Source organism: Salvelinus fontinalis, chromosome 3, assembly GCF_029448725.1.
Source record: "Salvelinus fontinalis isolate EN_2023a chromosome 3, ASM2944872v1, whole genome shotgun sequence".
Taxonomy (NCBI): Eukaryota; Metazoa; Chordata; class Actinopteri; order Salmoniformes; family Salmonidae; genus Salvelinus; species Salvelinus fontinalis.
Window position 1 is genome coordinate 34414173 of NC_074667.1, and position 13855 is coordinate 34428027.

The 13855-nt window shown below is 43.0% G+C and overlaps 1 protein-coding gene across 1 annotated transcript; it reads right to left on the minus strand.

The window, feature by feature from the left end:
• Window positions 1–225: 225 nt before the first annotated feature.
• Window positions 226–11149, minus strand: tbc1d20 (TBC1 domain family, member 20). Its single transcript, XM_055913172.1, has 8 exons — window positions 10229–11149; window positions 8162–8347; window positions 6780–6860; window positions 6032–6218; window positions 5565–5666; window positions 5284–5425; window positions 4758–4942; window positions 226–1299 (listed from the first exon to the last, which is right to left on the minus strand). Exons 1-8 carry the CDS (start codon window positions 10284–10286, stop codon window positions 1032–1034), a joined length of 1209 nt encoding a protein of 402 aa, XP_055769147.1. The 5' UTR covers window positions 10287–11149; the 3' UTR covers window positions 226–1031.
• Window positions 11150–13855: the final 2706 nt, after the last annotated feature.

A 13855-nucleotide genomic window follows, 5' to 3' on the forward strand; every position in this document is an offset into this window, starting at 1 on the left:
GGATTCCTTTAATTTGATATAATGTTAAACATGGGTGTGTTTGTACAAAATGTATATTTCCTATAACTTACTTAACAATAATAATGATGCTTTAGAAAATTAAGTGCTATACATACAAAGATGGGACTAAGACATGTGTATTTGGTCTCGGTACAGAATGAAAGGAAGCGGGACATGATGTGTTGAAGGCAGAGGATTCAACTTGATGATCTGCCGGGGGGGGGGGGGGGGGGGGGGGGGGGGGGGTACCATGCCAGTGGCGGGCTAGCGGGATCTATGTCCTTGTGCCATGTGAGGTTCAGAGGGACATTTAACTCACCCCTGAACCTGATCGCACAGACTGTCTAAAATGAAACCCTATTCCCTATACAGTGCACTACATAGGGAGCCATTTCAGACACATCAACACTCTTACACACGCTCTTCATTGACAGCAGTTTCGACCCCGGTGACAACTCCTCAACCTAGGAAACCTAAGTCTTTGCTACAAGTTGTCGCTTGCCATCACTCCTAATAGTTTAATCTCTCTCAGCACAACATTTATCACCATTCGGTTATTTTATTAACAAATATAAATTAAATACAACGTCGACAGTCAAGTCTCTGTCCCATTCATGTCCTTCATATTAAAATGTGGAAAAGAACTCTATTCTCTCCCCTTCCCGTGGATGTCTTCTGCTGTAATGGCCGTCAGCCCCCTTCGCTCGCCTACAAGTCCCATTCGCTCGCCTACAAGTCCCATTCGCTCGCCTACAAGTCCCATTCGCTCGCCTACAAGTCCCATTCGCTCGCCTACAAGTCCCATTCGCTCGCCTACAAGTCCCATTCGCTCGCCTACAAGTCCCATTCGCTCGCCTACAAGTCCCCTTCGCTCGCCTACAAGTCCCCTTCGCTCGCCTACAAGTCCCCTTCGCTCGCCTACAAGTCCCCTTCGCTCGCCTACAAGTCCCCTTCGCTCGCCTACAAGTCCCCTTCGCTCGCCTACAAGTCCCCTTCGCTCGCCTACAAGTCCCCTTCGCTCTCTCTCTCTCTCAGGGGAAGAGGTGTAGGTCCAGTTTGGGCACCCACTCTAGGGCCGTGTTGACCAGGGTTAGGGCGGCTGCCCCCAGGGCCACAGTGAGCCCCATGACGGCCAGTCGGACGAAGCGCCGAGCCGCGGTGGGTTGGGCGGTCGCCACCATAGCACCTGCAGCAGCTCCCTTCAGCGCTTGCTTCTCTCTCCGCCGCCTCCGCAGCACCGTGTCCGGCCGCTGCTGCTCCGGGTTCAGATCAAAGTCTTTAAAGGTGGAGGGCGCCATCCTGAGAGACAGATGGCGATGTTATTAACACCAGGCGGCTACAGCCATGTTCAAATTCAAGAGTCATTGCTTAATATGCTGATAAGTACATGATAACAGACCTACAGGCTAATGTGAAGGAGGAGACAGAGGACAATGTTATTAACACCAGGCAGCTACTGCTGGGACAGCGCAGAGGAATTTGCATGATTTCATGGCTGTTTGGGGCTAACCGTGTACAAACTAGTTCTATTGGTCTCCCATACTAGTGGTATAGCTTAGGAGAACAAACATCAGAAGGAAGGACATGTATTTTCCTAAATATACAGACCCTTCGCTTGGGGTATGTGTATATTTCTATAAACTAGGATACCTGTGAGGATTTCCTAAGCTGGACAACTTGTTACAGCTGTTGAGAAGTCATTGATAATAATCTGCCATTTTTTTTTCATGTCTTTATATTAAGATATAAGGGGGGAACATAGCTATATTCAACTAAATTCAAGAGTTGATTTAAAACCTGTTTTAACCCTTTCTCATGGTTTGTGTTGACGGATTTCTCCAAAATTGTATGACAAAACATAACTTGTCGGTCCTTGCATTTATGGCAATGTAAGCTGTCGTTATATAATATATTATGCATGAAACAGTTAAATTAGACATTGAACTTGATTTCTTTGTATGGAGATCTCAGAATTTTCCATTTCAAGTTAATGTCACATGCATAAGTACAGTGAAATACCTTTCTTGCAAACTCAAAACCCAACAATGCAATAATCAATAACAATGTAATACTAGGGGGAAAAAACAAGAAATATGAAGAGCACAATAAGTAAGCAAGCATACTATATACAGGGTCAGTTTCAATATCATATTTACAATGTGCAGGGACACTGGAGTGATGGAGGCAGATATGTATAGGGGTAAGGTGACTAGAGAACAGGATATATGATAAACAGAGTAGCAGCAGTTTGTATGCGAGTGAGTGTGCATGTGTGTAGGGTCAGCAGAAATTCAATTGTGCATATTAAGTGTGAGTGAACAGATGAAGTGTGTGTGGAAGTGTGTAGGGCCCCGTGAGTGTGCACAGAGACAGTGCACAAATAAAAATACAAAGTTAAATTAATTAGTCCATGTAGCTATTTATCAATATTAATGCTTGTATAAGCTGTTCAAGAGCCTGTTGTTGCCAGACTTGATTCACCGGTACCTTTTGCCATACGGAAGCAGAGAGAATAGTCTATGGCGGTGGGTGGTTGGAGTCTTAACGATTTTCTGGGCCTTCCTACCACGCCGCAGTGTAACATTTTGTGTCTCCTTATGTTACGGCGTGAAAACAGTTTTTATGGGCACACAAATCCAAAATAATGTATGCGATTGCAAAAAACGAATGCTTCTAACCGAGAGTCACCTTACCTTTATACTTAAAACCTAAATCAACACCGTGGTTCTTCAATAATTATGCATAATACTTGTTGGATGCGTATTTGGTGTCGAGCTGTTTAATTACGCAGCAATATTTTCACACATCTGATCCAGGAAGGAATTTTCAGAATGATAGTCAAGTGACAAAAAGCTGTTGTGATAGCGCATGCGATTAAAACAGCCCAAGTGTTCGCAAGGAATGTCAAGAATATTTGTCTCTCATTCGTTACACTGGTGAAGACAGTTGTGCCTGGATCCACGTTGGATCGAATATCCTGAGTGAATTGTTGTTGATCACCGGTTGTCGTCGGTTTGATTTACAGCAGGATCTCGTTAGATTTAAACAGAGAATGCGTCAAAGTAACGAGTTCATGATCGGACACAGTCTACTGTGTGCAATTGTATAGGATAAACTATTGCGCAACACCCAACGCCATTCCTAATAATTATTCTGGATATATATGGCAACAAATGACATAGCCTAGTGGGCTTATTTGACAATATGATCTGGTAATGAAATAACATGAACAAAAGCTGAAGAACATAAGCACATCCAGGTAGTTTCCGCAGGTGCTGGAGTTGTAGGCAAACTCATGGAAACCAGAAAGGAAAACGCTGCACACTGCTGCTTATGCTCCCAAGTGATATTTATCTACAACAACGCCTGATGAAGACCTAAGGGTTGAAACGTTGTTGTAGATAAATATCACCTGGGAGCATGAGCAGCAGTGTGCAGCGTTTTCCTTTCTGTTTTACAAATAAACAACATGATAAATACATTTTGGCTTCCATGTTACACCTGAAATGTTAAACAATACAAGGAGCTTGAAGTAGCCTACTTGAACTTGGAGCTCAGAAATTCAAGTACTGGTATAGGCCTACCTTAAACATGTGGTGGTTGAAAAGTCCTTGTAATTATTGTAGTCAATTGATAAATTCTCATGCTCCCTTATAATTATCTGTGATTTCATTTTTATCCGTTTTTGTGAGAGATGTGGCCCCTTTTGTTTGTTTCCCGCTACTTTAATTGAAGGGTGTTACTCTACTCTGTTGAGGTAAAACCATGTGCGGTTATTATGAGGACAACAACATCTAATGTTGGCTTCAACTTGGCTTTCCATACAAATCCTTCCATTAAGAAAAAGCAACCTGTTTTTTTGTGGCTTTCTCTTTATAAAAAGAGGGATGGTGAGATTCAAATGGTGAGATTAATGCTACCGCTATACATGGCTTTATGTGTGCCTGCGTCTGCCACACAGGAAACAGAAAAGTCGCCAGTCTTACTCCAATCTATGTAGTCATGCAATGTCCACATTATTCTCATATTTTAGAACGGAATAATTTAATATCAATGCCTAAGCAAGGCCTAAAGAATTCATTCTTTCTAAAGTGGTTATGGCCTACTTTTTGCATGCTTTTGGGGGAGGGAGGGTTCTATATTAGGCACTATATGTACAATTATATAAATGAACCCGGCTTAAAGGATGTATAGTCCTAGACCTATGTTGTTGTATAGCTGGAGTTATGGGCCAATTTGCATATATTCACATTTATTCCTCAAAGTACACATTTGGAACTGCATAAAATGTATTTTAGTTTAGTTTCAAACTATATAGAAATGTTTATCCCAATGTCACACATTGGCCCCATTATTTATAGAAAGACACATGTACATGTTCAAATTCCTGTGTTATTGTTTAAATACGCTGGAAATAAGTACATGATAATAGTCGTACAGGCTAGTGTGAAGGAGTAGACAGAATTAGCTCAGTGTCAGGTTATTAGCGCACAGTTCACCTGTCAGGGGAGATGAAGGTTATTCTGTCAGATTACACTCTCTCATCTCAGTGTTAATGAGGGAATTCGACTCGCAACAGCAGGTAAAAAGAGGAGGGAAAGAAAGAGAGAAAAAGAAAGGGGGAAAGACAAAAAAAGGAAAAGAGGCTTGTGGAAAGGAGATGTAGGAGGAGGTAGAGGATCTAGTGGGGGCGGGCGAGAGAGAATCCATGGGAGAGACTACGTGACAGAGACAAGCGAGAAAGGAGGCAGGCTTACTGTTGACTGTACTGCTGGGCAGCCTCCCTGGCCAGCTCGGAGGGGGGGAACTGGACAAAGAGGTCTCCTGCGCGGCTGATGAGCGTCTCGTAGGGCAGGTCCTGGGGGATCTGGGACAGGAGGTGGTGCACCGATGCCATGTCACACTCACAGTCCAACACCTCATCCTCCCGGTACTGCACAATCTGGAACAGACACCGACCAAACGGCGTGTGAGCGCGCACACACCCACAGTAGAACAAGCAGTTAACATTTTATTGAATTCAATAGATGTTATCAAACTTCTACGGCAACTTAGAAGACATTGTCCGAAGACAAGAACACAGCATAAGTGGTCAGCTAAGCTCTTTGCTGCTGGAAAAAAAACATGTTTTTTTTATTTTTATAAAACACAGTTGAACTCTAAGGATGGCTAAAAGCACCTTTCTAAATATCAGATCCATGTCAACTGACAAAAGGAAAAAGAGGGTTATGTTTGGAGTCACTTAGAAAAATGCTCTACTTTAGTCCCAAAAAGAACGCTCACCACAGCAGCAAAGTAGATTGGCATCAGGGGATGGCAGGCCAGGAAGAAGTCATACAACCGCACGACGTGTCGGAAATCTGACAGGACATGGCCAAACCAGGTGATGAGCCAGCTAAGGGCAAAGATGGTGCCCACCTCTGCCCTGAGGACACAAAACGTAGTGACACCCATTTAGCAATAGGTCAAATTATTGGTATTATAGCTACATTAGTTGTGCTCATTAGTTAGTTATTTGAACAAATTACCGATTGTACTAACAGAACAAGAGAAAAGATGCTTACTGCTGCATGAAGTCATGCACCTCTGGATTGACCCTCTCGATGATTGGCATCAGATAGTTAAGGATGTGTTTAGTGTTGTCCATGGTGGGGTCCATAAAGTCCCTGCAGTAAAGGAACAGAAGAGACAAACTGGACACTTGACAAACTGAACCAGAATCAGATAATCAACAAGACAGTCTGTCAAATCATAAAAATAGAAAGTAGCACTGCGTATTGTTAAATTAAATGCTTCGAGACTTGCCTCGTCTCCACCAGCAACTGTATAGGATGACTCATCTAGCCAACTGTGCGCAGTTTACAATTATTTAAACCTGCACACAGTATAAAATGCTGAAACTAACAGGATGTGCTGATCTTGTATTGTAACTGGCTACGTTCTCTTTTCTACATGGCTTCCCGTCTACTTAAAACCCCTTTGAAAGCCAAGCTCCTATGGGAGGGGAGCACCTAGAGAGACAGAGACCCACCTGAGGTGGTGCGTGGAGAGTTTCTCCACCAGAGCGGTAGCAAGCCGCTCACCCAGCACCAGCAGGAAGGTGACCACGATGTCATGGTAGCCCTGGTAGTAGTGCAGCTGAGTGTTCCTTCCCAGCACCCGCAGGATGATGTCAATCAGCTCCTCCTGGAGGCCCTCACGCTGCTCGTCTGGCATGCCTACACAGGGAGATGAGTCAAAAGTCAAAAGGTCACAAGTCAAAAGGCCCAGCTGATTTCCTCATTATGGGCCAAATCCTAACTAGGGAAAAGCATGTATAACTTGGCCTTTGTGTATCTTATGCACTGATGTCAACAGGAGACTTGAGTTATGCAGGCAGCTCCTAAATTAGGCTTCTGTAGTATACAACTGGAAAAGAAGACGGTCACACCCTTCCTGACACAATGACCAAACTTTCGCATGCAAAAAGGTTGTTCTGAACTCTTGGCCAGTGAAACACAAGCATGGCAGAATTCCAATGAATTCCAAAGCACCCATTAATCAGATTATGCTTTCTCCATTTTGGTGTTTTCTGCTACTTTAATAAATAAAAGCAGTAACATACAGACATCTAGGACACTCTCCAAAAGAAACAAATACATACTGACAGGGTTGCGTAGTCTGTAGGCCTACATAACACAAGTCAAATTCAAGCGGGAAGCAGGCAGATCAGACAATGATGACAAACCACACCACTGCCTCACATGATTTAGTGCTATTCTAAGACCTGTGTCACTCACCAGGAGGAAATCTTCGCAGGGAACGCTGGACATCCAACAGCACCTGGTTATAGTCCTTATTATTCTCCCGCTCTACTTCCTCTGGAGAAGAGAGAGAGAGATCAGGTCACACTTAACTAGGGATGCACGATAGATCGGGTGAACATATCAGAATCGGCCCGATATTAGCTAAAAATGCCAACATCGGTATCGGCCGATGTTTAGTTTAACACCGATGTGCAAAACCGATGTCAAAGCTGACGTACATACCTATATAAACGTAGGTACATGACGTAATGACGCCACGTAAAATCTGGAGCTAAACGTGCAACACAGCATTCCTAACTTAGCCCACAAAGTCGAACAGTCATTTGAAAGAGTAAGACAATTTCAGCAAGATTTGTTTTTAATGACCAGCACTGTAGGTGCATGAGACAACTTTACCAGCATCATAGCATACAACAATGAATTGTTATGAAATAAGAGTGAGTGGTACATGACGTAAATGTGTAATAATTACGGGAAAAAATTACCAACGCGTTAAATTATTATATGACGTGCAGTCATATTCAGGTCCTGATTGGTCAACAAGCTTAATCGACACGTCAAATCGTGTTTTGACACGTCAAATCGTGTTAAATATTATATGTTAATACACGAAAAGACCCAAACGGCATTCCATAGAAATCCTGGTTGAGAATGAAACGACTGAACAACGAAACAGCACAGCAAGTGAAAGAAATAGGATTTGATTATGTTTTACTGGTAATGGAGACATATGTAAATGCCAACAAAATAACTTTTTGGTCAGTGTGGTGTGTGTGTGTACCCTATTTAGGCAAGTCAGTTAAGAACAAACTCTTATTTACAATGACGGTCTACCCCGGCCAAACCCGAATAACGCTGGGCCAATTGTGCACCGCCCTATGAGACTCCCACTCACAGCCGGATGTGATACAGCCTGGATTCGAACCAGGGACTGTAGTGGAGCCTCTTGCACAGAGATGCAGTGCCTTAGACCGCTGCATCCATGTGTGTGTGTTAACTATTTAACTCTGAAAGAATGCTTAAAAGGACACTAAAAATCCGAAATATCGGTATTGGTTCTTTTGGCAAGGAAAATGTTGGATATCTGTATTGGCCAAAAATGTCATATCGGTGCATTACTACTGTTAACCACCAACTGTTGTTGGGCGCATGGAAGATATATAGGCAATTGCAGTGGGGATGTGGACTCTTCTGTAATTTATGAAACTATCAGGTTCAGCAATGACTAACTCAAGTGACAAAATCTGCTGTCAATTAAGCTCAGACCCCAATACATGCCCCTACGTTTGATACAGGACTATTACCCTTTGTAGCCTTAGTGGCATCCCTGGTCTGTCAATGACCAGGCAGCTCACCTAGTTTCTCAGGCAGGATGTCGGTGGGCACGTTGAGCAGCCGTGGCCACACTTTACAGCGGATCTCATCAGTGAGCAGCCCCCCCTCGCTGATGGCCATCCTCCTAAGCACTGCCACGTCAACTGGCGTCACGTTCAGGGCCTGAGAGATCTCCGCCAACTTCCTCTTCCTCCTGGAGTCCCCATCTTACCACATGACAACAGTTCAGGTGAGGTCTCAACTCACAGCAGTTACAGTAGCACAGTGGCCATTAGCCAGAACATCCTCCTGAGATAGCTAAACTCAGAAGCAGACAGGCAAGGTATCCATCAGACCTGGGGTTCACAGACTTTTTTACTCAGGCCCCCCTTCCAGCATTGGGGAACATCCCGAACCCCCCCACCACGCCACGTCTATTTCTATAGGCACAAGCACTGTTCACAACCCTCTTGTTGACGTAGAGAACATTTTGTAGGTTAAAAGCTAATTTTCGTGCAATTCTACACAGCCATATTTATTGTTTATTTATGTGATATTTGAGTGACTCAAACATTACAACAAAATGTATAGGCTAAAAAACATTAGCTGACATGGGCTAGTTGATCTGGACATTTCTGACAAGTTATAAATAGCTCTCTAAGGTATGCAATGACCAGTGGTGTAAAGTACTTAAGTAAAAATAAAGTACTACTTAAGTAGTTTCTTTAGCTATCTGTACTTTACTATTTACATTTGACAGCTTTTACTTTTTCTCCACTACATTCCTAAAGAAAAATAATGTGCTTTTTACTCCATACATTTTCCCTGACACCCAAAAGTACTAGTTACATTTTCAATGCTTAGCAGGACAGGAATAGGTCCAATTCACTCACTTATCAAGACAACATCCCTGGTCATGTCTACTGCCTCTGATCTGTAGGACCCACTAAACACAAATGCGTTGTTTGTAAATCACGTCTGCGTGTTGTAGTGTGCAGCTGGCTATCTGTATTAAAAAAAAAAAAAAAAATTAAATCGGTCTGATGTGCTTATTATAACATATATAAGACACTCACTAAACACAAATGCTTAATTATGTCTGTGTTGGAGATAGCCCCTGGCTATCTATAAAAAAATATATATATAAAAACAAGAAAATGGTGCTGTGTGGTTTGCTTAATATCAGGAATTTGAAATTATTTATACTTTTACTTTTGATACTCAAGTAGATTTTTAAAACCAAATACTTTTTGACTTTTACTAAAGTAGTATTTTTCTGGGTGACTTTCACTTGATAATTGGGTACTTTTTCCACCACTGGCATTGACTAACATGACAAGAGGAAAACTGATGATGCACTACCCAATTTCGAAATTGCACCTTGTGCATTCTACTATTAAAACTTTCAAAAATAAGTTGAAAGCCGTACTGAGTTCTTAAAATAAAATAAAACATTTTGTTTAGGAAACACTGCATCAGACAAGCAAGTACATACCTGACAAAACTGAACTGCAAACACCCAGCTGACTGAAGTGTGAGGGAGTACTTCAGTAAATTAACCACTGGGTTGGGGAGTTACAACCATCATGTAATGTAACGTTAGTACCTGGCTAGCTCAATTCATGACCTTTTGACAGTCCCCCTGCACTGTGCCTTTGCTGGATATTGATGTCACTGTGCCACACAAACTGGCAATACTTGTGTGCTCTCAGGAGTATTAAATATTTATTACAGTTAATTTAGCCATGTATTTTAAGAAAGCCTGTAGTATAACCCCGTTCTCTTATACGTTCCTAGTACTGTTCCGGTGATTGGTGAAAGATTTAAGGAGACCATGTCAAATAATGCCTGGGTAACTACCAGTCAATGGTGTGTTGTTAGCTAACGTTAATGCATTTCGTTTTCCAGCTGTTAACGTAAACATTAGCTAGCTAATCTAGTTAAAACAAGTTTGAAAACATGCGTCATGACATGACAACTAGTTAGCTAGCCAGACGCATTTGTCACATCCTCTCAACTAATTGGGTAACTAGCTAACAACTAGCTAACGTTAACTAGCTAGCTAAACGAAAAAACAATGAATGTCCATGACGTTAGAATAACGTTACCTTGTTTCCCAATCCCATTCAAAGGTGAAGACGCACCAACACTTCTAGATCTTTTCATGGTTTCCACACTACAATCTTCTCGTCATCGTAGATTATACTATTGGATAGATATCATTTTCTTTCTCCAACAAACTGATTAGCTGTACATGACAAATGATACCAAGCTAGCCTAGCTAGCTAAATAGATCAGTTATCGACGTCATTCAGCAATTGGTTATTTTATCGCAAAGTATAGCCAATTACAAACATTTGATTACTCACATAATTAACAACGTAATACTTTAGAGAGATACATTTTAGCTAGCTACGTTATGCTTTTGCCGGACAATTAATTTGATCAAAGACGGTACAGTATGAAGATAGGCTAAAACTGCTTCTCCAATAGAATTCCCCGATCACACTTGTAGGCGATGTCATGGCGACGTTGGATCGCAAGGCTCATGCGTATCAACATGTAATCGGGACTAACCGTCGTCTAGCACCGAACTCCGCATGTGCAGGCCGTCAAATCAACGGAAATCTTTCGATATCAAGTAGTTTTTTACGAAAATGAAAACGTGTCCGTTTGTTACTTTCACAAGGTTGGGGTAATACCATGTTCGACTACTTAAAACATTGTCTCGAATCTAAGTTGTGAATCTAAGTTGTGCCTTCAACCCTTAGGCCTTAGATTTAGAGAAAATGTAAAACTAAATAATAATTGTTCACTTGACTTCCCGTCTCGTCTGTTTAGCCAGCATTCCCGGAAGTCTCGTAATGTTGCGCCTCTGGGTTTAGAAACTCTGTGATTCGATGATTTGGTGAAGGTGCAAGCGCTGATTGCTGTCGAGCAGGGGCATATTCATTACGGAAACCGTTTACTTACAGAGTACTGTCTATGGTTTAGCGTTTAAGAACCAAACGGAAGCAAACATAGCAATACGACCGTTTTTGGTAAGTCCCTCCACGTTTCATTTAGTTTGCTTCCGTTAAAAAAACATTTTCCAACAGAATGGGCGTAATGAATACGCTACAGGTGATGTTGACGTACAGAGCAAGGACGCTGCTGGAATCCGTCTTTTTTAATATATTTTATACGAGGTTAGCCGAAGCCACTGCCCTTTTCAACAAGGGTTGTAATTTCTACCACATACAGACCCAATCAGTCGATATAATCGAGAACTATCATCAGAAGTCACGGGATATGAATCAGAGGGGCGCCGCCTAACCCACTAGTAAGTCAGAAGGTTCAAATCAACGTTTCATATCGTAATTTCCGAGTAGGCAAAAAGCATCAACCACGGCAGTTATTACACCCAGCATACATTGGTGGGGGTAATGAGTAATACATTAATGTGGCCCTAATCTATGGATTTCACATGACTGAGAATACAGTTATGCATCTGTTGGTCACAGATACCTTTTTTTTTTTTTTAAGTAGAGGAGGTGGATCAGAACCTGTCAGTATCTGGAGTGTAGCATAACACATCTCCTTCGGATAGAGTTGATCAGACTGTTGATTGTGGCCTGTGGAATGTTGCCCCATTCCTTTTCAGTGGCTGTGCGAAGTTGCTGGATATTGGCGGGAACTGGAAAACACTGTTTTACAGGTTGATCCAGAGCATTCCAAACGTGCTCAATGGGTTACATGTCTGGTGAGTATGCAGGCCATTGAAGAACTGGGACATTTTCAGCTTTCAGGAATTGTTTACAGATCCTTGCAACATGGGGCTGTGTATTATCATGCTGAAACATGGTGATGGTGGTGGATGAATGGTATGACAATGGACCTCAGGATCTCAACACGGTGTCGCTGTGCATTCTAATTGCCATCGATAAAATGCAGTTGTGTTCATTGTCCGTAGCTTATGCCTGCCCATACCATAACCCCACTGCCACCATGGGGCACTCTGTTCACAACATTGACATCAGCAAACCACTCGCCCACACAACACCAAACACGTGGTCCGCGGTTGTGAGGCCTGTTGGACATATTGCCAATTTCTCTAAAACGTCATGCTCTGGTGGACATTGCTGCAGTCATTATGCCAATTACACACTCCCTCAAAACGTGAGACATCTGTGGCTGCCGGCCACATATATAGGTCCAGCCGGTCAGAAATGTAAGCCACATAGCTAGGTTCGGCAGGCCGGCCGGTAAGATAGCTATTTTGCCTGCCGGACCTGGCTAATTCCAAACGGCTGGGCAGAGAACACGGTCCGGCCTGCCGGCTGGCCAGATAGCTGTCTTGCCAGCCGGCCGAACCTACCTACGCAGATAGCTAGGTCCGGCCAGACATTTGGGTCCGGTCGGCCAACCGGCCAGATAACTAGGTCCGGCCAGACAGATAGTTGGGTCCGGTCGGCCAGCCGGTCAGATAAGTAGGTCCGGTAAGACAGGTAGGTCACCTACCTGGCCAGCCGGCCGGACCTATCTTCCTGGCCTATCGGCCCTACTCTACATTACCAAAAGTATGTGGACAACTGCTCGTTGAACATCTCATTACAAAGTCATTGGTAATTATATGGAGTTGGTACCAACTTTGCTGCTATAAAGCCTCCACTCTTCTGGGAAGGCTTTCCACTATATGTTGGAACATTGCTGTGGGGACTTGCTTCCATTCAGCCACAAGAGCATTAGTGAGGTCAGACACCGATGTTGGGCGATTAAGCCTGGCTCAGTGATGGCGTTCCAATTCATCCCAAAGGTGTTCGATCGGGTTGAGGTCAGGGCTCTGTGCAGGCCAGTCAAGTTCTTCCACACTGATCTCAACAAACCATTTTTGTATCGACCTTGTTTTGTTCCACAAAGTTGGAAGAACAGAATCATCTAAAAGGTCATTGTATACTGTAGTTTTAAGATTTTCCATCACTGGAACTAACGATGAAAAAAAGCCCCAGACCATTATCCTCCTCCACCAAACTTTACTGATGGCATTATGCATTCGGGCAGGTACTGTTCTCCTGGCATCCGCCAAACTCAGATTCATCCGTTGGACTGTCAGATGGTGAAGTGTGATTCATTACTCCATAGAGCGCGTTTCCACTGCTCCAGTCCATTGGTGGCGAGCTTTACACCATTCTAGCCAACCCCTGGCATTGCACATGGTCAACTTAAGCTTGAGTGCTCGGCCATAGAAACCCATTTCATGAAGCTCCCAACGAACAGTTATTGTGCTGACATTGCTTCCAAAGGCAGTTTAACTCAGTAGTGAGTGTTGCAACCGAGGACAGACAATTTTTACACGCTACACGATTTAGAACTCAGCAGTCCCGTTTCTATGAGCTTGTGTGGCCTACCACTTTGCGGCTGAGCCGTTGTTGCTCCAATACATTTACATTTCGCAATAACAGTTGACCGGGACAGTCACCACCACAAAGACAACCGTGTTAAAATGAGGCTTTACACAACAGACCAGAGCTTTGTTCAATAGATCCTATAGTAGTGTTTCCCAACCCTGCTCATCGAGTACCCCCAACAGTACACCTTTTTATTATAACCCTTGACAAGTGTAGCAGTGTGATGTTGTTCCCCTAGATTACGCACCAAATTGCACACAAGGACCAATTCAAATAGGCCAGGTCAAGAGGGGATGTTAATAATCTGATAATAATAATAATTCAGTGTATTTTTTTATTTAATTACAG

Bases quoted from the DNA above. Each gene is read 5' to 3' on its own strand.
- tbc1d20 (XM_055913172.1), bottom strand. From the start codon at position 10,286: ATGAAAAGATCTAGAAGTGTTGGTGCGTCTTCACCTTTGAATGGGATT. The intron at 5,426-5,564 runs GTAAGCATCTTT...TTGTGTCCTCAG, and splicing joins GTGCATGACTTCATGCAGCA to GGCAGAGGTGGGCACCATCT. The intron at 1,300-4,757 runs GTAAGCCTGCCT...TCTGTCTCTCAG, and splicing joins GCCCAGCAGTACAGTCAACA to GATGGCGCCCTCCACCTTTA.